The 25,411-nt window shown below is 36.8% G+C and overlaps 1 protein-coding gene across 3 annotated transcripts in view; it reads right to left on the bottom strand.

The window, feature by feature from the left end:
- The window catches only part of LOC116247894 (tryptophan--tRNA ligase, cytoplasmic), a 39,021-nt gene extending 32,139 nt beyond the window's left edge, over positions 1-6,882 (bottom strand). For 2 of the 3 annotated variants that reach the window (XR_004170937.2, XM_031620322.2), the window contains exon 1: positions 6,446-6,880. Coding sequence is in view for 2 of the 3 variants with exons in the window: in XM_031620322.2 (XP_031476182.1) it covers positions 6,446-6,699 (254 nt within the window). In the remaining variant the exon portion in view is untranslated. Of the gene's footprint in view, positions 1-6,445 lie in introns of all 3 variants that reach the window. The other variant, XM_031620323.2, reaches the window with a different exon arrangement.
- Positions 6,883-25,411: the final 18,529 nt, after the last annotated feature.

Below are 25,411 nucleotides of genomic sequence, written 5' to 3'. Positions count from 1 at the left end.
AATCAAGTTAAATGCTGAAAATTATCTTATTTACGAATCTCAATGCACCTCAATCTTGATCTTATGGGATATATTGATGGAAGCAAACCTGCTCCATCAATGTTTAGATTTGGAACAACTGAAATTAGTCCAGAATATATTGAATGGCCGAGAAACGATCAGTTACTTTTGAGTTGGATTAAGTCCTCTTTATCTGAAGCAATACATACCCAAATTATTGGTTTAAAAACCTCTCTAGAGGTTTGGAGTGCTCTTAAGCAGAGTCTTATGCTGCTCAATCCAGGGCTCGAATAATATAGTTAAAATCACAGTTTCAAGATTTGAAAAAGGGGTATAGTTCTATGGATGTTTATATAAACAAAGCAAGAAATGATAGAGCAGTGGACGTAGGCCTATTGGCTGAACCACTTTAAAATTCATGTCTCTTTAATTATTTATGTATCGGTACATGTGCCGGTACGTACTCAGGTACTCCCTGGGTACTGCGCAACATACCCGAGTACGTATCCATCAATTTTCGGACTCGATCACTGAGTCCAAAAACGTCCACAAGCTAGGGTTTATGTGTTTTTTTAACGTTAAAGAGAAAGCATTAAAGAGAAAACACAGAGCCCTCGACGGTTTCTGCATTTCACCCACAGCAATCAACGACAGCAAGCTCCACTCTAGAGAACGACTACTTCTCCAACAAACAGCGACTTGTCCGATGACCGACGACTTCTCTAGCGAAAAGTGACGCCTATAAATTTTTATAGTATCGTACTGAACTGCAAGAGTCTGGTCCTGTTAAAATCCTAGAGAGAAAATAAGCTATCAACGGAGAAAGGGGTCTTCACCGAAAGTTAAATAGTTTCCTCAATGATTCTATTCGACTCTCGAGGATTCCGAGTGACACTACCGTCTCTCTCTCTGTATCATTTGGTGCTTTTTGCTCAATCTTTTGATTATCTGAGGTAATTTTTCTTGGTCATTTGGGCCTTTTTTGCTTACTCAATCTTTGGATTCATTTGAACTAGGGCTCAATTCGGCCTTTTTTTCAGTTGGTTCCTTTTCTTTTCTTTTTTTTTTGGTTGGTTCCTTTTTTTTTTCCTTGGGGTTTCATATGAATTAGGGCTCGATTTTACGGTTTTGTTGGCCCTATTAAATATTTTCTCTTCTTTTCTCTGACGTTCATGAAAATATGCAGAACTAGCGAACAATGTCATTAATGTTGGTTCCTGTTTCTCACCGGTTTGATATTTCGTGGTGATCCTCTTCTGTTTTATGAGGATCTAATTTTGTCATGGAAGCTTATCTATAACCAACACATTACTAATAGAAACATTATGAATCCATTTGATTGTATATCTTTGACTAGAAATATTGAGTGTGGTTATATGTGACCATTGTATCTTGTGTATAATGGAATACTTAATTTCTATCTTGGTTCTTGTTGGGTCATGAATCAGGTTCTACCATGTTACCTCAATGAATGGTTGCCCATCGGTCGATGAGCATGCTACAGGAGCAATAGTTGATCTTTCTACTTGAATGGTTCCCTTAAACTATGAACTTTTCATTGGAGGGGTGGTCTCATGACTTATGAATATGCTATTTTGTTTGTTTGAATTCCAATTTTGTGATATATATATATATATACACACATAGTAAACACGTTTTATTTTGAAAAAAATGCAAAAAAAAAAGCAATAAATTAAATGGCCATTTAAAACTTTAAAAAAACGTTAAAAATGAAAATCACATTTTTTTCGAGTTTTTTTCACTTTTTCATTTTTTCAATTTTTTTTAATGGCAAACAGTTTTTTCTTTTATTTGTTGTAAATCTACTTATCTTTTGATATTTGTGTTATTAGTTTCTCACTTGTTTTATTTTTCCTCCATTTTTAGTTTTTTAAAAATTTTTAAAGATTTACCCCATGTCACATAGGTACGGGTACGGGTACGGGTACAGGTGCCGGTGCTGATACGGGTACGGACCATTTTTAAAAAATTTGGGTACGGGGGTACGATCGTACACACACATGCACATATACATATATATGTCAAAAAATTTCAAACAAAATAACCTATTCGCACATTTATATATCAAAAATTACAAACAGAACAACATATTCATAAGGATATGCAATATTCTTGAAAATTATGCCTTCAAGAGCATACAAGAAATCCACACACAAAAATTGTATCAAAACATTCAAAATTTAAAGAACTAGCATTATTCTGCTGTATTTTGCATAATGTCATCTTCAAGCTCAGAGAAGAAATTCAGATACAAAAATGTGTATTCTTAAAAATGAGAAAACAAAGATAATAAAAGAAGGAAGTAAGCACTGACAGAGACAAAAGAGTACGCTCTGGTTGAGCTTTACAATTCTAAAATTGGCAGGAGAAAACAAAAGAGGCATGACACGTATTGCATAAGGAAACAGAGAGACACAGAGATAGAGAAGGTTGATCGAAAGGTGAGAGAGGTGACTTCAGTGTGAGGGTTTCGAGCAGTAGGAGAGGGAGACGGCGAGTGTGCAGGAGAGTGAGGCGGCGAGAGAGACGACTTCCATGTGAGAGTTTCGAGCAACAGGAGAGGAAGACTGGCTGGAGACAGAAAAACAACTGTTATTGAAAAAAACAGAAGGAAAGAAACAAGCAGAACACCGTGAACACAGAAAATAGAACAGGGGTGGCGGTCGTCACCGTCGGCAGTCGTCGCCAACGGCGAAGGCAAGGGTGGGGCCGATGAAAATGAAAAGAAAAATGAAAAAAGAAAAAAAAAGTATTGTGACAATCGCCTCCTACCGTCTGCTGTCGCCGCTACCGTCGTCAGTCGCCGCTGCCGTCGCCGGTCGCAGTCGCCGTTGCCATCACCGTTGTCGTCGCTCGGTGAGAGGTAAGAACAGACTAACGAAAACTTTAAGTTTTAAGGGTTTCGTTTCTTTTTGTTTAACGTTAAAATGGTTTTAAAAGTAAAAATCAAATAATCATTAAAAATAAAAACGGACAGATTTGGACTCGATCACATTTGACTGTGTCCAAAAATGGATGGATACGGCCTCCGGTGCATTGACCGTACCCGGTACGGTCAACGGCGCACCATCGGCGTACCCAAGCCCGTACCGGTATCGGTACCGGTGTCGTACCGGTACCAGACGGGTACTTCACCTTTACAGGCATACCAGTGTATCATAGGATTTACCATATTTTTTTCTTTTTTTCCCTTTTTTTCAAACTCGCCGTATTATACCCAAGAAAAACCTCACCATTTAAAACTCCGAGACGTTATTTGTGACTATGATATATGTGTGTGTGCGTTGAAAAGTAATCTGTATTCGTACCCGCACCAGCACCCATACCTATGTGACATAGACCACCAGCTATATAAGACAGCTACATTAGTCCTAATGATTCATCTGCTTCACCTCACCTTTTTCATCAGTTGGGCAACCAAATGCAATGTTGGTTCCTTCACCTCTTCTTGGAGATAACTATTCCACATAGCATAGGGCTATGTAAATGGCATTCAATGCCCAAATAAATTTGTTTTTGGCCAATGGATCGTAGACCAAACCTGCCCCACCTTCAACTAATCAAAAAGTATTAAATCAATGTCATGAAATGGTTGTTTCCAATGTTGTAAAAAGTGTATCGTAAGTCATATCGTTTTGGCTTTAAGATACGCCGTATCGTAACGTATCGTAACCGGATCGTAAATTTTTAAAAAAATATAAATTAAATCAGAAAATTTTGAAAAAAAATCGAAAAATTCATAAAAAATCAGTAAAAATCAAGGATAATGTGTTTTTCATAAAAAACATGTTTTAGAGAATGATAGACTTATTATTGCTATAAAGTTACACCTTCATCGTTCATAAACATCAAAATTCATAACAATATCAATGTAGGAACTAGGAAGCACAAATTTCATAGCCATAGATTCATAAGTCATAAAATCCATAAGTCTATGAGATACCACATTAAAAAACAAGTTTTACATGTTATGTATTACATCACAAGATGATAATGAAATTGTGAAAATGTTCAATGACAAAACATATAAAATGAAAGCACTCTCTCGACTCTCATTTATAATCTTCATCATCTTCATTCTCATCCTCATCTCCATCTTCTTCTTCATCTTCATGAATTTGAAGATCCTCACCAACATATGGTGAAAACAAGAGATTTCATACCTTACGGAGAAGAAATAAAAAAAACCTCTTTTCTCCCAACGAAAATCAGCCACCCACGCACAAATCTATGGTTGAATCGATGATTTCACGGTGAAAATCGCTGATTTCACGGTGGAAATGGATGATTTCCCTCCAAGACGGCACTATCTCAACGTTAGAAATGAAGAACGGCAGCGTTTTTACAAAAAGAAGTCGAATAAGTAGATGTTGGGCCCCCTTTTTTGTAATAAACCTGTATCGTACGATACGGAGTCTGTATCGCACAATACGTGCGAACACCCGTCATTTACGATACCGGGGGTGTATCGTATCTTAAATACTAAACAATACAATACATATCATACGATATGGCTCTGTATCGTACAGTACGTACAACACTGGTTGTTTCATGGTTACTGATTCTATCTTCAGGGATATAGCAAGAGCTGCATAAATCATGGGTCGAAGTATGCTTGATCTTGAGCAGCAGTTATCACAAGGTAACATTACTTGTATTCATCAACTCAAAAAAAAAGGACCATTGACTGGAATCAAAGTTGCTTGCAACATATTTCAGCATTCTCAAGACACTCAAGGATGAGTTGAGTTATTTTGGGTGACATACCCATGTCTATATGCCATTTCTAGGAGACAGGTACTTATGCCGCATGGTCTGGTCTGAGACAGACTCAGATATGATCCATCTCCATTTGCACAATAAATCATTGCAAAGCCTTGGAGATCTTGCCATTCCACCTTCAAGTCTTCAAGCATTACCACCTAGGCCACTTATAATTTTCTTCCATCATCATATTTGTTGGTCCTCAAAGGCCCAATTCTGAATATTGCCTACCACCTATTATCAATATGTTTCCACCACTAATAACATAACCCTCCTTATCTCCTGCTTCACCATGGCTCTAATACAAGTTGATGAAGACTTTAACCTAATAAAACAAAAAAAGAAGATCACAAAACAGTTGAGGAGTTTTCCACCTAAAAGGAAGATAGATGCTTCCTCTTGATCAGTCAATAAATAAATGCTAGAAAACCAATTGTGTATGGGCCATTGGTTTCATGCCCAACTTCAGTCCTAATCTACTACTAACGACCTTTTATTGGCCTATTTAAAATTACTCTATTTTGTTTACATCAAACTAGACTACTATTAGCAACAATGAGTAAAACAAGTAATCCAATAAATAATTTCCCATTTTCGCCATAAATATCACAACAATACTATTTGTTATTGCCAAACACATGCAAATATCCATTTCAATTAAGTTTTAGGATCAACAACCAAAGCAGATACATCTCTCTTGCATGTATGCATCCTATGAAGTAAAATATGAACAATAATTTACTTATTTATTTACTGGAATTTATAAACATGACATACAAAGGTGCTAACTAAGATATTCCATTCTTGCAGTCTGACCCCATTGGAGAAATATTGCTAATTAAAATGAAGTGGTTCAAGCTCAACTCCAGCTCATGAAACGAGAGAATGGGTTCATACTTGAATTTGTATTGAAAGGACTAGCTTAAACAAGGTCACTCTAGCTTGTTGGCTAGTCCTAGGTGTGCTTGCATGTAATAAATATTAAAGAGAAAGACTTAACAGTTAAGAAAATGATGGGAAGTCAAAAGCTGGACCCGTAACAAAAGAATATTCTAGGGAAGCGGCCCATGGAGGCCAGGAAAAGATAATCGTTTGCCTTCTATACGTTGGAATTCTCTGCAATTGAACGGCTTCCTAGTGAGATGATGAAAGGTTTCAATACAGTGAAGTTCCATTTCCAACAAATAAGGAAATTGTCTCATTATGCGAACTCACTGAAAAGGTATATAATGGATACAAACATGATGGCAGGCATTTGATGAACATGAGCATGCTAATTGAGGTCATCTCCGTCGCATAAGAAAAATGATACCTCCTAATCAACATGAATAAATCATAACGACTAAAAGTAGCAAGTAGGCGTATTATACAACAGGCGAATAAACGATAGAGCAAATAAAAATATCCTGCGACGGACTACTTTAGCTCACACCTCTAGTAGCAATCAACATTCCAGTGAACAAGGACTAAAGATTGAATCAGCACACCATATGAAAAAAACACCTTAAATCTGTCGCTCCAGAAGAGAGAAAACGTTTATACAAGAGAGTAGCTAAGATCAAGCAAGACATATGACAACCGAAGAGAACGAAGAAGAACAAGAGACAAACAAAATATATTATCTGGGAATCTGAAAATGTGGATGCATAAGACATCGCACCGATGAGCGAAGAAGACGCCGCGACGGAGGAAGACGTGAGAGGGACGGTTAGTCAGACGTTCGATTCTCTGGACAAGGGATTCGTCGAGCTTCTGGCACCCAAACTTGATGATAAGTTTGTCGTAGTCAATCTTCCCCCCCTCCTTGGCGCTAACTACCCACGGATTTACCACCTGTTCGGATTCCTCCTGCTCCTGCTCCTGCTCCTGCTCCTCCTCTTTCTTCCCGTCCACTTTCCAATCCTCCATCGCCATTTCCCTCTACCTCTCTCTCCGCTGAAACGCCGCCAGATGATGAGAAGCCAAGAGACAAGAAACCGAAGAATAGGGGTGGCGGCACTCAGGAGAAGCGAGCGAGGGAGATATCGAGGAAGCGAGTCCTCCCGGCGGCGGCTTAACCCCGTCGAAAATATTTTTTAGGAAAACTAGGTGATTTCGAAAATGTGAAAAATATATAGGATTTCTATTTTTCTTTTTCTTATAAGGGGCCAATATAACCTAAATAAGGGCAAACAGCCAAACTGTGCCGCGCACTGAATCCGGCCGATTGAACTAGAACGGCAGACGTTGAAGCTGGCAAATAAAAATCGAACGTTCAGTATATTTTTTATTTTAGCTTGAGTAGTGTTGACATTCTAAATAGAAAATGGGTATTTCAAAAAACACCCTTGTTGGATTTCTGCATTTGGCCCATTTATTTTATAGCAAAATCCACTTCCCTTTTTATTGCATCATGTGCTTATGACACAGCATTTGTCCAAGAAGCATCGAACGACTAGAGAATGAAAATTGGACTAGGAGGTTGTGAACACCTACAATTTTCGCAAGTTCAGATGACTGTTTAAGCTTTCATCATGATATTTCAAGTTTCAAGATCATAGGTCATTATTAAGCCAAACAAATTTGCTTTATCAGAGTTGAACACTTAGTCCTGAATCACTTAGGTCGTCATTGCTGAAGATCACCATTTTGCCCCTACATCCTGTCACCTTAACTTGAAAAGTAGGGACCAAGCATTTGAGCAATTATACCATTTTTTAGCTTTACAAGACTTCAAGAGCCATTAGAGCAAGCTTGTCAGGGTTTCCCCAGCTCAAAGCCCACTCCCTCAGACCTGATCAGCTCATTAAGAGCATGCACCTGTCATTTTCGGATCACTGAAACCATGCCAAGCCGAACTGAGCTAAACATAAGCTATTCTCAGTGCTCATCGAGTACTTGTTCAATTACTTTCTATTCTGGAATCCAGAACAGAAAGTAACTTCTAGAACTTTGCCCTAAAAGTAGAGTGGCACTCTCTCACCAGCTTTGGCAAGTTTGAGCTAAAAATTCTCTTAAACATGCCAGTTTGCACCGAGCTAAGATCATATTCTTTAGTGTCCAAGTTGAATATTTCACACTTTGATTTCAATCATTTATCTATATTGGAGTTTAATTTCCATTTCATAAATTTACTAAGGATGTCGTATTCCATACATTTAGTTCCAGTGCAGCTCAATCTTTTAAATTGAACTCTGATTAATCTGGGAATCAATTTCTTAATTTCTTCGTATGGTTGTGATCAGTAACTTTTCAAGAGAGTATATCCAACTCCAGATCGGAATGACATGACTCAAATCAAAAGTACTCATTTTGCCCTTGCCTAACCTTCAGAAAATAGTCATTTTGATATTTGTAAAAAAATGAATTTTTGAGTTTTGAAGGGCAAACGATGTTATTTTTCCATCAAATTTGACAAGATTCCTTATTTTTACCCTGCACATGTTCCAATGTGGTCAGTCCACCCAATGGACCCATCGGTTTTGATTTCCATGCCAAAGTTGAGCCCACCTTAAATTTCCATGGAAATAGAGTTTCTAAAAATAGCACCGAGAATAAGGCTAGTATGTCATGCATCCAGCCTTGGTCTAAACCCATTTTCAAACTGAACTCATCCCAGGTCTAGTACAAGTGACTGAGCTTGAACCGACCTAGCAAAGGTCGAACCAGGTCTAGGTTCATGCATTTCCAAATCTCATATCCAAATCCCATTTTCATACCTAGATCTCATATCCAAATTTTGTATCTAGGATCTATCTTTACAAATCCAGATCCATTATTTCAAATCTCAGATCTCGGCATTAGATCATGATCCAGAACTTCACATCATATATGCTAATCCATTTTTTTGAATCTTCTTCAAATTTGGACCCAGATCTAAGTCCAATATCAAATCCAGATCTAAGATATGCATATGAGCTTAATGCACATTATATTCACATAATGCATTGTCGATTTATCACTCTCTGCTTAATGTCAATTCATATGAAAGGGTATGAATCGTGTGAAATTCTTTGTTGAACAAGCAAATGCAGATAGAATATGAATTGATATTTGTGTCTCGTCGAATGAACATTTTTTTCTCATGTCTTTTTAAACTATGCTTTTAATGTGTGTCTTCTCCACTTTATATTCATGCATAATTCGTTCTACATGCTTACTATCAATCTGAATCATTTATCATGTATCGATTAGCACTTCTCCATGCACACATTGTTGTTCATATAATGGAATTCAGATTAAATTTGTGAATTTTTATTGAAAACACAATTTTATAATATAGTTTTGTGTTTTCTAGGAGTGATTAGAATGCCTAAAGTTTAGTCATGTATCGACCCTCCTTCATCAACCCCCTCACTGATCTATAAGACAGGTCGTGTTCCCCTCTATCTCCATGAAAAGAAAGTGCTACTTAAAAACCCAAAAGGTTTGGAAAAAGTCTAAATAGGTGAAAGGTTTGGCTCAAATAAATTTAAAATTTAAAGTATTTGATCAAAGTCTTGGTTCATGCTGCATTAGCGCTCAACAAAGACCCAACTAGGCTCAGTACAGAGGTCATGGAAGCGGGCTAAGTATAGAGGTCATGGAAGCGGGCTCATTATAGAGGTCATGGGAGCGGGCTCAAATGAGGTCTCCAGGTTTAGGTAATTTCTTTTTCCTACCTCTTTCTTTTCTTATTTGAACTTAGTGATTTTCATGCTTTTCTTTTCTACATGTTTTAGTTTTTCATTTTGCTTTTACCATGTTTGGTTTAGTTTATTCTTACTTAGTTCCTAGGTTGTATTTATTTTTTTTAGTAATGCAGTAGTTTGGTTTATTTATTTTCCTAAAATAGAATTAAATTTATGTCTTCAGATAGGCGCAAGGATCAGATGTGCCCCTCTCGTCCCTCTCTTCTTCTTTTAATTTCATGTTTTTGCTTAATTAATTATTCCTTTAAATCATGCATATAGTTCATGTCATTTATTTTCCAACCAAGCATGCCCCGCACAAGTATTTTGACATGCACCAGAATCACCTCGCACTTATGTGCACCCATGTCTAAAACTAGATTGGGTTAGCCTTAGCACGTGAATGCCTAAACTCAGTCCTGTCCTCATGCAGGATCACCTTAAAAAACACGGGTTTTTATTCAAATTATTTCAAAACCAACCTCTTCAAATGATTTTGAAAACCTAGATGATGTAGATATGGAGTCTTACCCTTTTCTTGTTATCTAAGACCTCACGCAGACCGGTCTTAAAGCCAACTACTCAAAAGCCAAACTAGTCTAGATCTAGCCGACCTTACATTAAACTCGTGATCATTAAATAACATTTTTACCATATGCTGTCTCAAAACATCTAGCTAGCATGACCAAACTTATTATAAGTGGGCTTGTTTCAGTTATACTCAGCTTAGTCAAACCATTAAGCCTACACCCCGTTGGTCGATTTACCCCTAGTTTATTCAGATATGGGATTTCAATTTAAAAGTATTGGATCTTAGTCATGAACCCTAGATTGATCTAAACCAAAATATTAAACCCAAGTCTAGTACACTTGGATTTGGATCACAAAGAATTGCAACATTGGATTTTGGATACCAAACCTCTGATTTTTGGATTTTGGGTCTCAAGCCATAGATTTTGGATTATAGATCATGAACCATTAGACCAGAAGCCCTAGACTGATCCTCATAGAATCAGACATGAATAGACATTAGATTAATTTCAATTTGTTCTTAAGTCCTTTTTTATGATATACTTAGATTTTAAAACTTTTATGATTTCAAAATTAGGACATGTTTGCTTTCTTAGGATTTGGGTGACATTTGCACTAGGAATGGTCAGACCTCATATCGACACGTCAAGTCTCGTCTTTTGAATTCCTGTATAATGGAAAATAGAGGTGAGTACAGGTAATTGATCTTATTTTTATGGTCTGCATGTAAGACAAAAATTGTACATGTAAACAAAAGTGGCGACCATGATGGATCATGTCACTGTCGAACTAGACAAAATATTTCAGTTTTCTATTTCCGAAATGATGTCCCTCACCTTTAAAGCCACTTAGTTGCCCTCATGATTTGATATATGTATGTATATTCTTGATGTGCATCAGGACTTATAATTGAGAGATATTTTTCTTGATCACATAGACTTGTTTATATGTTACCTCTCTCAATTTAGGAGTTGTTTGATACAATTTTTCTTCTCTCTAATTTTAATATCCGTTTTAGGCCACACTGCATTAGAGCCTACTGATTGTGCATGTGCTTGCATATTTCTAATTTTCCCTTTATCTATGTGTCCTGGTCATCATGTTATGGAACACTCCTTGTATGCATTTGTTAAGGTGGTTCAATGGCTGGACCAATCTACTGGAAGTTGGTATTGGCCGTCCCCCAAAATGTACTAAGTCTATAGCCCAGTATATTGGGGAGTGATAAATGAGAACAAGGATATATGAAATTTAGAACCCATTTGGATGAGTCTATGCCATGTGCTGTAGATTTCCTATCTAGGTACATAGGCATATATGATATATGAAACTACTAAGAATTTTATATTCATAAATATCCAGTTTAGGCGACCAAGTTGTTTTTCAATTAATTGCACGATAGAGCCGTGTCATTAGTAGGTGGTATCTAAACATTTTATGCATGTTTTGTTTGATAATGTGTTGCTTTCTTCCACAAGCATTACATTTCATCTTCCTCTTCCAAAAACCATCGAATATTTTCATAGGTCTCTTTGTCATCCCCATATTTTCTTTAGTATAGCAAGGTCAAAATGTCACACATGAAGTTTAAACCTCCTATTGGATTGATCCTGGTAGACATAGTCTCTTCACGAAGTTTGACCACTTTCTTATTTCATTTTTGATTTCTTATATGTCTATCCTTCCACATTTTGTGCAATCATGAAGTTGTCTTTTATCCATGTTTTATCACTCATCTCAATTCCGCTTCTTATTTTGGGTCTCATTGTCATCCCTCAGACACAAGGCAATACAAGCACTCACCATGGATCCACGTACAAGGTCACAAGGAGATGAAGAAAGAGAACTACAAACTTCATAGACGAAGGAGCATAAGGTTAACCCAACATTAATGTTAACTATCCAAAAGATGATACAACAAATGATAAAAGATGAAGGTAGATCCATAGGAGGACCAAGAAACAAGATCTCTGAAGGTTCGAGCAAGGGAAAAATCTTGAGACATCGATAGGCAGAGTACATAAACTCATACATTCTAGGATCGAGGACATGGAGAAGACTATAAAAAGATGAGAAGAGGGGCAAAAAAGTTTACTAAGAGATTTTTGTGATGGGTTGGAAAATGAAGACCTTGACAAGCTGCCACATAAATTCAAGGGTATAAAAAACTCTCATTGGGGTCCCAACTATCTATTTTCTTTGACAAGTGCAGAAACTTCAGAAAACAACAAAGCCTTATTCATTTGTTTCCCACAAAGTCTTGAAGGAGAAGCAATTTAGTACCTAGAGATCATTGGCACCCCAATGAGAGATTTCGATGAAATTGTAAACACATTAATTGAGAAATACAAATCCAACCTCTCAATCATCCCCACAATGGACACAATACTAAGCATTCATCAAGAATATGGGGAATTTGCTCATGATTCCATTCAGAGGTGGTGAGCAGCAAGCCTTAAATTCCGGACCCTAATGCATGAAGTCCATGCACTCACTATGATTCTCGAGGAATTCCAGATGTATCTCTGGCACCACCTCATACAACATGAGTACAATAATTTGTATGATTTGACAAAGAACGCAAACGTGATCGAGAAAACCAACAAAAACTGCTATCTCAAATCAGAAGTTGGGCAAAGCGGCAAGAAGCTAGATAAATCACAAGTACAGTTCGTCTTTGTGAACAAGAACCCACAAATCAGTACTACGCTGAACCAGCTGCAAATGGACATGAATGGCAACAATGGGGGGAACAAACAATTCATGCATCCTTGTTCAAAGTGATAGCAAAAGGCATCCAACTTGCATGAACAACATGAACTTTACTCTAGTCAAGCAAAAAAGTGAGAAAATTTTGGAATATCTTCTCATAGATGGGCTTCACAAGTTCCCCAACATGGCTGATCATCTAGAGGTAAAGGAGAAAACAAACATCAATTATGTAAGTTCCATAGGAGTCTTGGCCATAGTATTGAGGATTGTATTTCTTTCAAGTACCTCATACAAGATCACATTGACAATGGGCATTGGTGGAGGTGGCGACAACTGAGGAAAATGTTGGGGCCTAAGTTGAACTTGTTATTGCTTTGTTTTTTTTATTTTTTCCATTCACTGTAGAACAATGGGATTCCCTCCACAATGTATTGAGCAATAGAAGTTGGTTTTTTAACAAGTGTGTTTCACTCTTAAGTCCAAACATATTTGCATTCTTTCATGCAATTTACACCTTTGGCCATACTTATCTAATGATCTCAACATTTCCATCATCACCCTTACAGTAGGGCAGTTTTTTAATAAAAAGAATAATACAAGCTTTAGAACAATCAGTCCACAAGCTTTTGTGTCTAAGTTTATATCAATTTTCCAAATTGCATGGTCTTTTTGAGAACCTCAATTTTTCAAGCATCTGATATATGGTTTTATGCTTAAACATGCATAGGTTTTTCAATTTCACACTTCAGTGTATACAACTTTTCTCAATTTCACACTTTAGTGCATACAAGTTTTCCCCATTTTTCTCAATGGTGCAGTCTAATTTTCTTATTTCACAAGTTTTCAAAATAATTTCATGCTATGCTACACACAAACTTTCAAAATTATATGTTATTATACAAAACTTCACCCTTTAGAGCACAAATTTTTTTAAAATTTCAAAATATGGTGCACAAAAACTTCAAATTTTGTGCTTTAGCACAAGTAAACCTACTTTGGCATAAGATTTCATGCTTTAGTATATATAGGAAAACATACCAATGTGTAAGATTTTGCACTTTAGTGCACACAAGTTTACAAGTTCATTCTTTGGTATAAGATTTCACACTTCAGTGCACACAAATAAACGTCATTGGGTTTTGGTGCACACAAGTAAACATCCTTGGGTTTTGTGCACACAAGTTTACAAGTCCTCGTGTTTTGGTGTAAGATTTTGCACTTCAGTGCACACAAGTAAATGTGCTTTGGTATAAGATTTTGTGCTTCAGCACATACAAGTAAACATGCTTCAAAATAAGATTTTGTGGTTTGGTATACACAATGACATAGTATTGCATAAGATTTCATGCTTTGGCACACACCAATAAATGCACCTCAACATAGGATTTCACAGCTTGGTGCACATTTTCATGCTTTGGCACACAGTATTACAAACATCACAAGTTCGATAAACATTCATGACAAGTTACCATTTGTATCTTGAAGGTACCAAAATGATTTCAATATCTCTAAAAGGGCAACAAAATTTTAGCCAGCGATTTGTTTTTCGTCAAAAGACAAAAGTTTTGACCAGACCACATCATAAGCCATAAAGAGAGTTCAAATAAAAAAAGGAAACTGAAGTCTAGGAGATGTCACCGACTTTGACCCCCTAAAATAAGAGTTTACTAAGATTCATAGCATTGGTTTAAAGGTATTATCCTTGAAGTAAATAAGACCATACAAGTCCTTAGAAGATGCAAGAGGTACAAGCAATGGATGTTTATCAAATTTCACAAGCACTTCACAAGACTTGCACAAACGTTTCACAAGCATTCTACAAGCATCGCACCAGTATTCATACTGGGGCATACACACACACACATATATGTATATAGTATCTCAAAAGGATTTTCCTTTTTGAAAGTCCATCATCATTTCTAGGGTTTGGTGTTATATCTTTGCCACTAAGCATAGTATTTTTTGCTTAGTTGCAAAGAGGGCATTTATGAACACCTAAAATTTCCACAAGTCCTTACAGATTTCAGATTTCAAGATCAAGGGTCATTAATGAGCCAAACAAGCATATTTTGCATCAATATTGACCACCTAAACCTAGATCACCTACTTTGCCATTGCTTAAAATGGCCATTTGTCATTGCATATTGTCACATTGATATGAAAATAAGGATTTTCACCAAAACTAAGAGACTTGCCTAACATTTGAGCAATTAGACCATTTTTTAGCTTTATAAGACTTCAAGAGTCATTAGAGCCAGCTTGCTAGGATTTCCCCAGCTCAAAGCCCACTCCCTCAAACCAGATCAGCTCACTGAGACCATGTACCCTATCAATTTTGGATCACCGAAACCATGTCAAACAGACCAAGCTAAACATAAGCTTTTCTCTATGCTCATAAAATATTTCTTCAATTACTTTCAGTTCGAAAATCTAGATTTGAGTTCTGGAGCTTTGTCCTAAAATCAAAGAAGACACTATCTCACCAGCTTTGGCAGGTCCAAGCTAAAAGCTCTCTCAATGCAACACATGTAGCTTGCACCGATCTAAGTTCATATTCTTTAGTGTCCAACCTGAGTATTTTGAACTTTGATTTTAGTTCATTCATATAGATTTGAGCTTACTTTATTTTACAGATTTACTAAGGATTGTTCAGTTCTAGACATCTAGTTTTAGTGTAGTTCAATCTTTCGAGCTGAATTTTGATCAATCTGGAAATCAATTTCTCAATTTATTCACATGGTTGATATCAACAACTCTTCAAGATAATATTTCCAACTTTGGATTGGATGAACATGACTCGGATGAAAAGTTTCCATTTTGTCCTTGCCCAACCTTTAGAAAAGAGTCATCTTGGTATTTGTAAAAATTGAATTCTTGAGTTTTGCAGGGGCAAACAAAGTCATTTTTCCACCAAATTTCATAGGATGTCTTATTTTTACCCTGCGCATGCCCTAGTTTGGTCAATGTGCCCACATGACCCACTAATTTTGATTCATAACATAATTTTCATCAATCCTAACTTAGGAACCACATGAACCTAAGTTCACATTTCACCCAAGTTTATATGAACCCAGTAGGCTCGAGCCCAAGCTGATCACACCTCAAATTTCATTGAACTAGTGTTTCTGAAAACAACACCTAGAATGACCCCAGTATGTCCCGTGCCCAGCCTAGGTTAGAACCCAATTTTCAAACTGAACACAACCCAAGTCCAGTACAAGTGACTGAGCTTAAACCCACCTAGCCTAGGTTGAGCCAGGTCTGGGTTCATGCCATTTAGAAATCTCAATTCCAGATATTTATATCCAAATCTTATTTCCATACCTGGATCCCATATCCAAATTTCAGTTCTGAGATCTATCTTCACATAATTAGATCCATTATTTCAAATTTTAGATATTAGTATCAGATCATGGTTCAAATCTTCACATCATATCAAGATCCATTTTCTAGAATTTTTTTCAGATTTGAACTTGAAACTAGATCCAAATATCAAATCCAGATCCAGGATCCATATATGAAATTAATGTCACTATGCATCATCGTCTTACACTCTGTGCAAAATGTCAATTAATATGAAAGGATATGAACTGTGTGAAGTTCGTTGAACAAGCCGGCATAGACAGAATCTGAACAAGTATCTGGCCGATGTTCTGCTCTTTGTTGTGCAAGAAGATGGGACTGACTGTGCATGTCATCATTGAGTTCTTGTATTTGTTTGCAGCATTGCTAAACAATGTGGTTGGATTAACATAGAGAGGAAGCTCTTTGCTAAGACTTTCTTGCTGAATGTATTGATGTTCATGTTGTAGAAATGGCCAACTCTTTTTTCCAGTGAGTCTGTACAACACTTCTAGGATCTTGACTTGTTCTTGATTGTTGAGGAACTGACTCTTGCTCAACCCTCTAGGATCTCCTTCTGGCTCAAGAAGTCTCATAATGTGGAAAAATTCATCTAAGGTAATGGTCATTTCATACATATTAACCAGAATATGTTGGTTCTTAGATTCCATCTTTCAATAATTGCATGGTTCAAACTGCCATTGATAGGTTGAACTACAAAGCTGATAGCTTCCTTGAGCCCTCAATTGTCCAAGTGGTTCAGAAATATATACCGGATGGTAGGGTACCATGACAGATACCATTGGGATAGGTAGACTCTAGTTGGGATGGCTTGAAGTCAAGATTGATTTTCGAACTGACCGAATAAGATGTAATTATAGGAAAAAAAATATTGTATGAGTATGAAAAGTCTATCTGAGTAGGGAAATGAAGACTTAATTAGTTTAAATTGACATTTGGTTGACCCAATACAGACTTGGAAAGAGCTTGAGATTGGGTTTTGACTTGAGCATGAAACTTGATGAGCACTTCATCCATTTTATGCATTCAATCAATCACTTGAAGATAGAAGAAAGTAGATAGTAATGCACATCCTAGGACTCTTGTATGTATGCATTCTTTTTGAAAATTGGTCTTGGACTCCTAATAGGTCCAATTTTTTTTGTATATCATGACTACGGTATTTGTACATATGTCTCCAAGACCATCTATGGTCTGAAGGTTCTCCATTTCTCTTTGTTCACCCACCGATATATTGAACATTATCGTCTGTTTTGGTACTAATGAGAGTGACTTTTTAGTCCAATTAGATGCTCCAGTTGTAAGTCTATGTCTTAAACTGGGTCCTAAAAATAGTCTCCGTGTTCATTGGGACTATAGGTATATTGATTGTTATTGAAGATCGAATGTAGAAATAGATGGCTCTCTTACATACATTCCTAAGAGATATATTTGAAAGATTAAAAAGCATACATAGTCTAACACAATCCTCAAATTGAGCAGGGTAGGAAGTATCATACGACTAAGGGAAACATGATTTTATCCTCAATTGGTCCTAGTTGCACAAAATATGCATGATGTGAGTAGTTATGGTCAATAAAGGTTTTTATGCATTTGATGTCCAACATTTTGGTAAATGACTCACACTTAAGAAATTCAGACGAACGATAACGGGTCCAAACATGATTGCCATCTATTCACACTACTCCTGCATGAGAGAGGGGAAGGCCATGCAAAGTAGGAGAAATTTGAAATTTGGAAGATTTTAAGAAAAAGAGATCCACCATTGATATGAAGTCTGAACTTTCTTGCCTCTTTTAATAGGGAGAGTCAGGCCAAGGTCTAAGTTTTCTCAATCATATAAGCCATTTGATTGATAATCCTCCTATTTGATTGCACAAAGATTGGAATTGGATTTCAAAGTTCATTTTGAACTCCATTCAAAATTTGGAATTCAATTTGGCAATAGAAAACTTGAATTTGTTTGGCAGTTTGATTGGAGATTTAGACTTTATTGGAAATTCTTTGGGGTTTTGGTAATTTGAAGATTTCAGATTTGAATTGGGATTATTAGTTTAATACATCAACTGGATTGAATATGGATTTCAGAAATTTGATTGGAGTTGGAAATTGGATTGTTATCCTTTTGAAGGTTAAATTTATAAACCAATTTTGAAATTGAATAGATGGCATTGTTGAGTTTTGAACTTCTTTTGGAATGATAGGATTGAAAGGCAAAATGCCCATTTTGGCGTCTTACATTAGAAGACTCAAATTTGAGAAATTGGAAATGAAATCTCCTTTTATAAAATTCAGGATTTGAAGACTTCAAGTCTTCAAAATAGTTTTGGAATTGAATTTGAGCGTCTTGTTGCTTTGAGATAAGGATGCAACCAAATCTTTGTTGCAATATAATTTGGTCAAAGTAGCAACTCCGAATTGGTTTGCTTATATCTAGACTATTAATGAATTTATGTGCATGTGTAGTAAGTGGTTGCATGCTTTGTGAAAGCAATCTATATGCTTCATTTATGCTTCACTCGCTCATCTCGCCATGCATAATTTAACTTGACTATTCACGAAGACATGATATTGGATGGTTTTAGGAAATTGAAATGTTAGACAGCTTAGACTCATCCTTGATATTTCATACCAAGAATGCTCTCTCGTGCATGGTTCATGAGCATGAATTGATTTTGGAAATCAATAGTCTACGAAGTTTTGAAATCTTTGTTTAGAAAATGATTTGTAGAGTTTAAATCAGTTTGGATTAACTTGAATCAAGCCTTTGTAATGATTTTCAAAATCTGGTTGATTTGACAAACTTTTTACTTACATATAAAAAGTTGATTTTAGCTTTTTAAGCTGAAATGTTGATGGATTTTGATTGAAATCGGCTTAGTTTTCTAACATAAATCTTACTTAAAGTCATGCTTTGGGGACTTTGAAGCATTTTTGGCACTTAGGGGTCGTTCTTAAGTGACTCAATACTTGATTTGAATAGTTTTTAACTTGAAAACATGAGTTTGAAATCTGGATTTTTAGGTTTTATTGATTTCAGAATTTTGAAGATAACGGGATCTCTCGTGAAGTCTCATTTTAGACAATCTAGTAATCCGGCATCTTGGATTGGCTTTGGTGGCCTTGTCTTCCTTAGAGCGGCCAATTATAATTTAGAAAGTGCGTATTTGTACACATCCGACTATTTGCTTTAGGAAATTCATTTTCTGCAAAACTGTAATAATTTCTGAAAATTTCAGAAACGGTTGGGATTTAAAACAAGCTCATTTTGATGATTTCAACCACATAAAAGAAGCAATCTTGGGCTGACCAAAATTAATTGATTGGATATTCAATTGGACTCGTGAAAACTTTAAGAGGTGATTGTTATACACTCATATCTCACCTCCCTCTCTCACGTGTCACAAAAATAGGAAAGCGGGTATTTACACTGCGTAGTTGAGCTGAGTATTGCTCTCTTGATTTGGGGATTTTCTCACCATGCACCATTTCGGACTTTCAAAATCTGGTTTTTGAGTCCGTAGATGGCCATTTGGAAGACATCATTTTTCTTATTTGAAAAAAACGAGTTTCGGATTTCTTTTGCTAAATACTTAGTGCATGCATAAATTCTTTACATGTACATTTCCACGTTCGTAAACCAGCTAGACATCATTCCCAGCCTTAATAAAAGAAATAAAACCCCACCCACATTGACTCTTCCATTCATTCCACGAAAGAAGCAAAATAAATCAATTGAAATACTTACATTACTCAACCGAACGGGATTGAGTGAGTCAAAGGGGAAGTCACAGTTGGACTAGTGAGCAGCTAAGCTGCTGGTTGAAGGCAGCAAAGTTGCAGCTTTTTTAACTCAAATGGGGGCAACTGAGGCTGCGATAGAGAGCAGCAGGGTCGGCTACAGTAGTGAGTAGCTAGGCCGACGGTGAGGTGCAGCAAGGCTTCTAATTAGGAATGTCGAGCAACTTTGGCTGCTCCAATAGTAAGCAAGAAAGCTGCTACTTCGGAAGCAGCGACAAGGCAGCTGTGATGGAGGGCAATAAGACCACTAGATGGGAGCAGCAAGGCTGTTACTACTAAAGGCGAGCAACATGGCTGTTGTTACATTGAGAGCAGCAAATACATACGGTTTTGGGAGCAACAACAAAGTTGGTATGATAGAGGGCAGTAAGTCTGCCAGTTAAGATGAGCAGCATGGCTGCTGTTACGTTGAGCAGCAGAGCTACTATTTTGGAGAGCAACGCTGCTGCCATTTGGAACGGGGATAGGAGAATTGCTGTTTCATTCAACAAGGTTGATATCATTGACCCGATGATCAGCTTAAAGAAAATAAGATTTTGTGGTGACGAAAGGAGCTAACCTGAGCGATGGAACAGCTGGACTAGATGCCGATTGAGGATGAACCACTGGTTGGCTAGGAATTGCTGAAAATGATCAGCAGATTGGAGCTGATTTGCTTGAAGTTGGACGCTGGCTGCTAAGTCACTTGTAGCAGGTTGAAGACGAGCTTGGAGAAGAGTGTCCAAGCTGTTGAGGTTGTTGCAGGTCTACTGGAGAAACCTGTGTTCAACTTGAGGAGAGGTGAAGACATCCAACAGAGAGGCTTCTACTACGATGGAGCTGTTGATGGAGGCCTTGGAGAAGAGGACGACGTCCAAGGCTGCTGTTGAATAGCTTGGAGCAGAGGCATCCAAGTTTGCTGTAGAAGAACTTGAAGATGTGCGTCCAAGTGGCTGTGGTTGATCTGCTGAAGATGTCCCAAGTCGCTGAAGGAATCTAAGCTTAGAAACTGAAATGTGCTGGAGAGCTAAAGTCATCCAGACTTATTAGTTAAGCTGCTGGTCTGCAGTCCAAACGAGATGATCTGCGGAGGAACTTGGAGCGCCAGAAGCTCCTCCAAGGAAGTTGTCTACTGACATCTGTTGTTGCTGTTGAAGACGAGGTTGGCTTTGAGCTGCTGTAGAAGAGGCTGGCTGCAGGCACTCTTGAATATTTGTACCAGAAGTTACCTATTGAACAGAGATCGCCCATGAATTTTTATACCTCCCTCTTAGGCTGTTTTCAAAATTTTTATAAGGATTCCTCTGCTACGAATCGACATGCTCCTTAGGAACTTGGTTCCTTTAGCTCAGGGACCAAGTTAATTAGTTGAGATAATTATTGCTTTCAACTAAAAACGAGTGGGAGGGAGGCTCTGCGCAACTGGGTCGTGCCTTGCTCCATTGAATGATCCATCGTGAGACGGGATGGATAATTCCTTTTCGTCTTTTTAAAATTTAACAGCTAACAACATAGTTAGCAATAAAAATTCTTACAAAAGAAGAGAAAGGAAGGCACGCCTGCTAGAGGCTGATCACAATTCAGACTTGGAAGTAGATCAGCTTTTTTCTATTTATTAAAACTAAGCTTTTGTCTAAGAAGATCCAAGTTAAGAGAGAGCAAGCCCAAAGGGCAGCTCCTTAACTCATCTCTTTTTTTTAAAATAAGTGAGCTCTAGTTGACCTTGCTTTGATTTAATTTCAAACTCATTTCAAAAGAGTCTTTTCTCCCTTTTTTTGGAAAGCCATCTAACTCAGTTACGTTGGCCTTGGTTTTTAGTTGAGATCATTGAATAGTACTCTCAAGGGAAGGCAAAGGAGAGCACGCCCAAATGGGCAACTCATTATTTGTGTTTTGAGAATACATCAGCTTTAACTTAGCTGATCTTATTTTTAGTTTGAAATCTTTCAAAATGATTTGAAAAGATAAAAGAGAGCACGCCTGAATAGGATGCTCCATTTTTTTTATTGGAGAATATACAAGCATTAATCAAGCTGGTTTGGAAATCATTTGGACTGATTCGAAAAGAGGGGTGCATCTAAAAGGAAGTTGCTCTCTTATGTGTTTTGAAAACATACTTGCTTAATTAAGCTGAGTTTGGGATTTTAATAATTTTCAAAGTGAATTTGAAATGGGGATGAATAGAGTTATGCCCAAGTGGGCTACTTCATGACTGAATTTTGAAAATATTCCAACTTTAACTAATTTGGTCCAGGTCTCAATTAAATAATTCAAAGTGATTTTAAAGAGAAGCAAGAGAGAGAACGGCTAAAATGTGGTTTCGCTTTTCAATTGTTTTGGTTCTCAATTAGAAACTTCTAAAATGATTCTAAAGAATAGAGGGAGAGAGACATGCTGAAGTGAGACTCTCTCTAATTGAATTGGCTTCATTTTTAGGTGAAAACCCTTTTTAGAGAATTAACTTTAAATTCTCTTTAGCCATTTTCCTAGTTAAAATTTAGTCCTACTAAGGGAAATTCTGATTTCCACCTTGGAATTTCTTGATTAATGACATTGTAAGAGAATTAGATTCTCTTTAAAATTTTGAAATTCATTGACTTGCCTAGCCATACACATGACTAGATGAGTCTTGACTCAGGCACCTCGATCGTGGCTTTGATTGGACTTCAATTTTAATAATTTTTACCCTAGAACATATATTTTTATCTAATTATAGTTGGAATCATTTTTGGACACTTTTTTTAGTAATGTGCACCAAGTTGGTTGAATTTTTACCGCGTGCAATTTGATTGTGCAGTAAATCAAATTCTTTAGAACTTGTTGAATTGGATGATGCGACCACATACTCTGAATGGTGCGAGTTGTCCTGATATATCCTTAAACTAAGGTTTTCTGTGATTTAGAATTTTTGTGGACATTTTAGTCCATAATTCCAATAATGGACAAATTGGCTAAGTTAAATTCTTAATGTAGTATAGATTAGGATTTTAAATCAAATTTGAAATTGAGTTTCGGACTTAGCTGTTTGGCTTTGATCCGGAATGATTTTTAAAACTTCATTATTGTCCAAATTGAATTTGAAATATTATTTCAAATTCGATAGGGGATTTGATTTGCAATTCAAGTTTCTAATTTGATTTAGAGTTGAAATTGCGATTGATTTCAGATCTAGGATTGTATTGGGTAGGCATCGAAGGGGATTACTTCAAATTTTACCTAAATTATTTTGCAAAATTTTCAAAATTGCCACTAGAAAAATTTGTGGTGTTAATAGCTAGCCACAAAAGAGTTAGTATGCCCCTCTTGTACCTCTCTTTTAATTTTATGACTTTTGCTTAATTACTTCTTCATTTAAATTATGCATATAGATTATATCTTTTACTTTTCAATTAGACATGCATTTTACCATTATTTTTAATGTGCACTTAAATCATGTCTCACTCGTGTGCACCCTCGTTTGAAACTAGAATTGGTTAACCTAGTAGCATGCCCTGTGACATTAGCCATTGCATGCAAACACCTAGACTCAGCCTAGTCCTCACGCAGGATCACATGCAAAAACATAGATTTCTTCAAATTATTTAAAAAACTGACTTTTTCAAATGGTTTCAAAACCCTAGATCATGGAGCCATGGAGAGTTGCCCTAGTGTAGTCCTCTAAGACCTAACCTAGACCAGTCTTAGAGCGCACTACTCAAACCCAAAACCTAAAACTTTGACCTAGCCGATTCTACATTAAACCCATGACTACAATGTAATATCTTCAAGGTATGTTTTCTTCAAATCTCTACCAAGGACTGACCCAATTAGGCTCATCACAGGTAGGTTCAGCGCTGTCAAACCATGAAGCCTAATCCCCTTTTACTGGCCTAGATTTTAGCTATTTAAATCTTAGATCCTGATTTGGAAGAGTATTGAATTTGATTATAGCCATTGATTGATCCCAATCATGATATTAAACCAATATCTAGCATGTTTGGATTTGGTTAGCAAGTATTGGATTTCGGATTTGTGAACAACCAAAATTTTCACAAGTCCAAATTGCCCACTTTACTATTCACCATGAGATTTCCAAATTGATTTTCAAGGACTAAATTTCATGAACAAAGGGCATTTTTGAGCCAAACAAGCACTTTTTACACTTGTATTGAGCAGCTACACCTAGATCACCTAGGTCATCTAAGCTAAAAATTAACATTTTTCCCCTCAATCCTAGCATTTTGATTAGAAAATAGAAAATTTTCACCAAATTTTTGAGAATTGCACAACATTTGAGCAATTAGGCCATTTTTCAACTTCACATGATCCTAGGGGTCACTAGAGTCAGCTCACTAGAGTTATCCTATTTTAAAGCTAGCTCCTCTATAGCTCAAATAGCTCACTAGAGCTCAAAACTGTTCTATTTAGCTCAACCAAGTCGAAACAAGTTCACCTTAAGGGAGAGAAAGTTTTATTTCACTTACTTTGAGTCACCCAATGCAAATTTTAGTCCTATACTAACTTGTAGATTGCCGCTTGGTCTTTCTCTCCCATGTTTTCAATGGTTTGAGCTAAATTTGAACTCAACCTAGAAGAGTGAGCTAGGACTATGTTTATCATGTATAAGCCAAGCTTCCTTGTAGTTATGCTTGAGTTCATTCATCCCAGCTTGAGTTCAATTCAGTTTTGAGCTCTTTCTCCTTCTGTCACCAGGGTGCGGCAGAAATGGACCTACACCCGCATCGACGCGATGCGGGTGCTGGTGCGGTTGCGGGTGCGACCAAGATGCACACCCAAACCGCACCTGTTCAAGAGGTTGCACCCATACCGCACCGGCAAGGAAAAAGCGCAGTAGGTAGAGAGTGCGGGGGAGAGGGCGGTAGGGAGAGGAGGGAGAGTGCAGGAGATAGGGTGTGAGATGTGCGGTACTTATTAATTTTTTTGAGCAGTGTGCGCCCTTTCACATTTAATGGCATGGAAACGTACCCATCACAACTAGTCTAGGAAAATTATTATTATTTTTTTAAGTTTAATGTTATAGATGCGTGTTTTATACATATAGACCGCAAGGGTGCCCACCAAGTCAGAAGTTTGAAATTAAAATTCTCCATAAAAATGAAACGAGAATTGCGGTATCAAAATCTTGAGATTAATTCAATGTTAAGGAGTGGAATTATGATTTCAAAGGGTTAAAGTTTTTTCGTATCTCTTTAACACATGCCACCATGGTTTTAATTCATTAATTCTAAAATTTTAATTTTATTTTATTAAACGCATAATTTTCAAATTTAGAATCAAAGTTTGAGACTGCTAAACACAAAAAACACAAAAGGACACTGAAACTGGAATTTTCATTGTAATTCCAATTTATGGCAGAGTTTTGTTTCCAAAATTTTATTTCTATAGTCAAAACTCAAGACCATGAAACACCTCAAGAGACCAATATTTGTGTCGACTATCGGCAGTGAAGAGCGCAAGCTTCGGCTATTTTGATTTCAAGATCGATAGATGCAAATTCTTTTTGCACAGACAAGAGATCTGTGTTATCCAATCTCTACTAAAAATTAATAATAATAATAATAATAATAATAATAATAATAATAAATATCCTC

Source organism: Nymphaea colorata, chromosome 2 (genome assembly GCF_008831285.2).
Source record: "Nymphaea colorata isolate Beijing-Zhang1983 chromosome 2, ASM883128v2, whole genome shotgun sequence".
In the NCBI taxonomy this organism is placed as follows: Eukaryota; Viridiplantae; Streptophyta; class Magnoliopsida; order Nymphaeales; family Nymphaeaceae; genus Nymphaea; species Nymphaea colorata.
The sequence above is the reverse complement of the archived record's forward strand: the minus strand, read 5'-3'. Positions and strand labels throughout refer to the sequence as shown.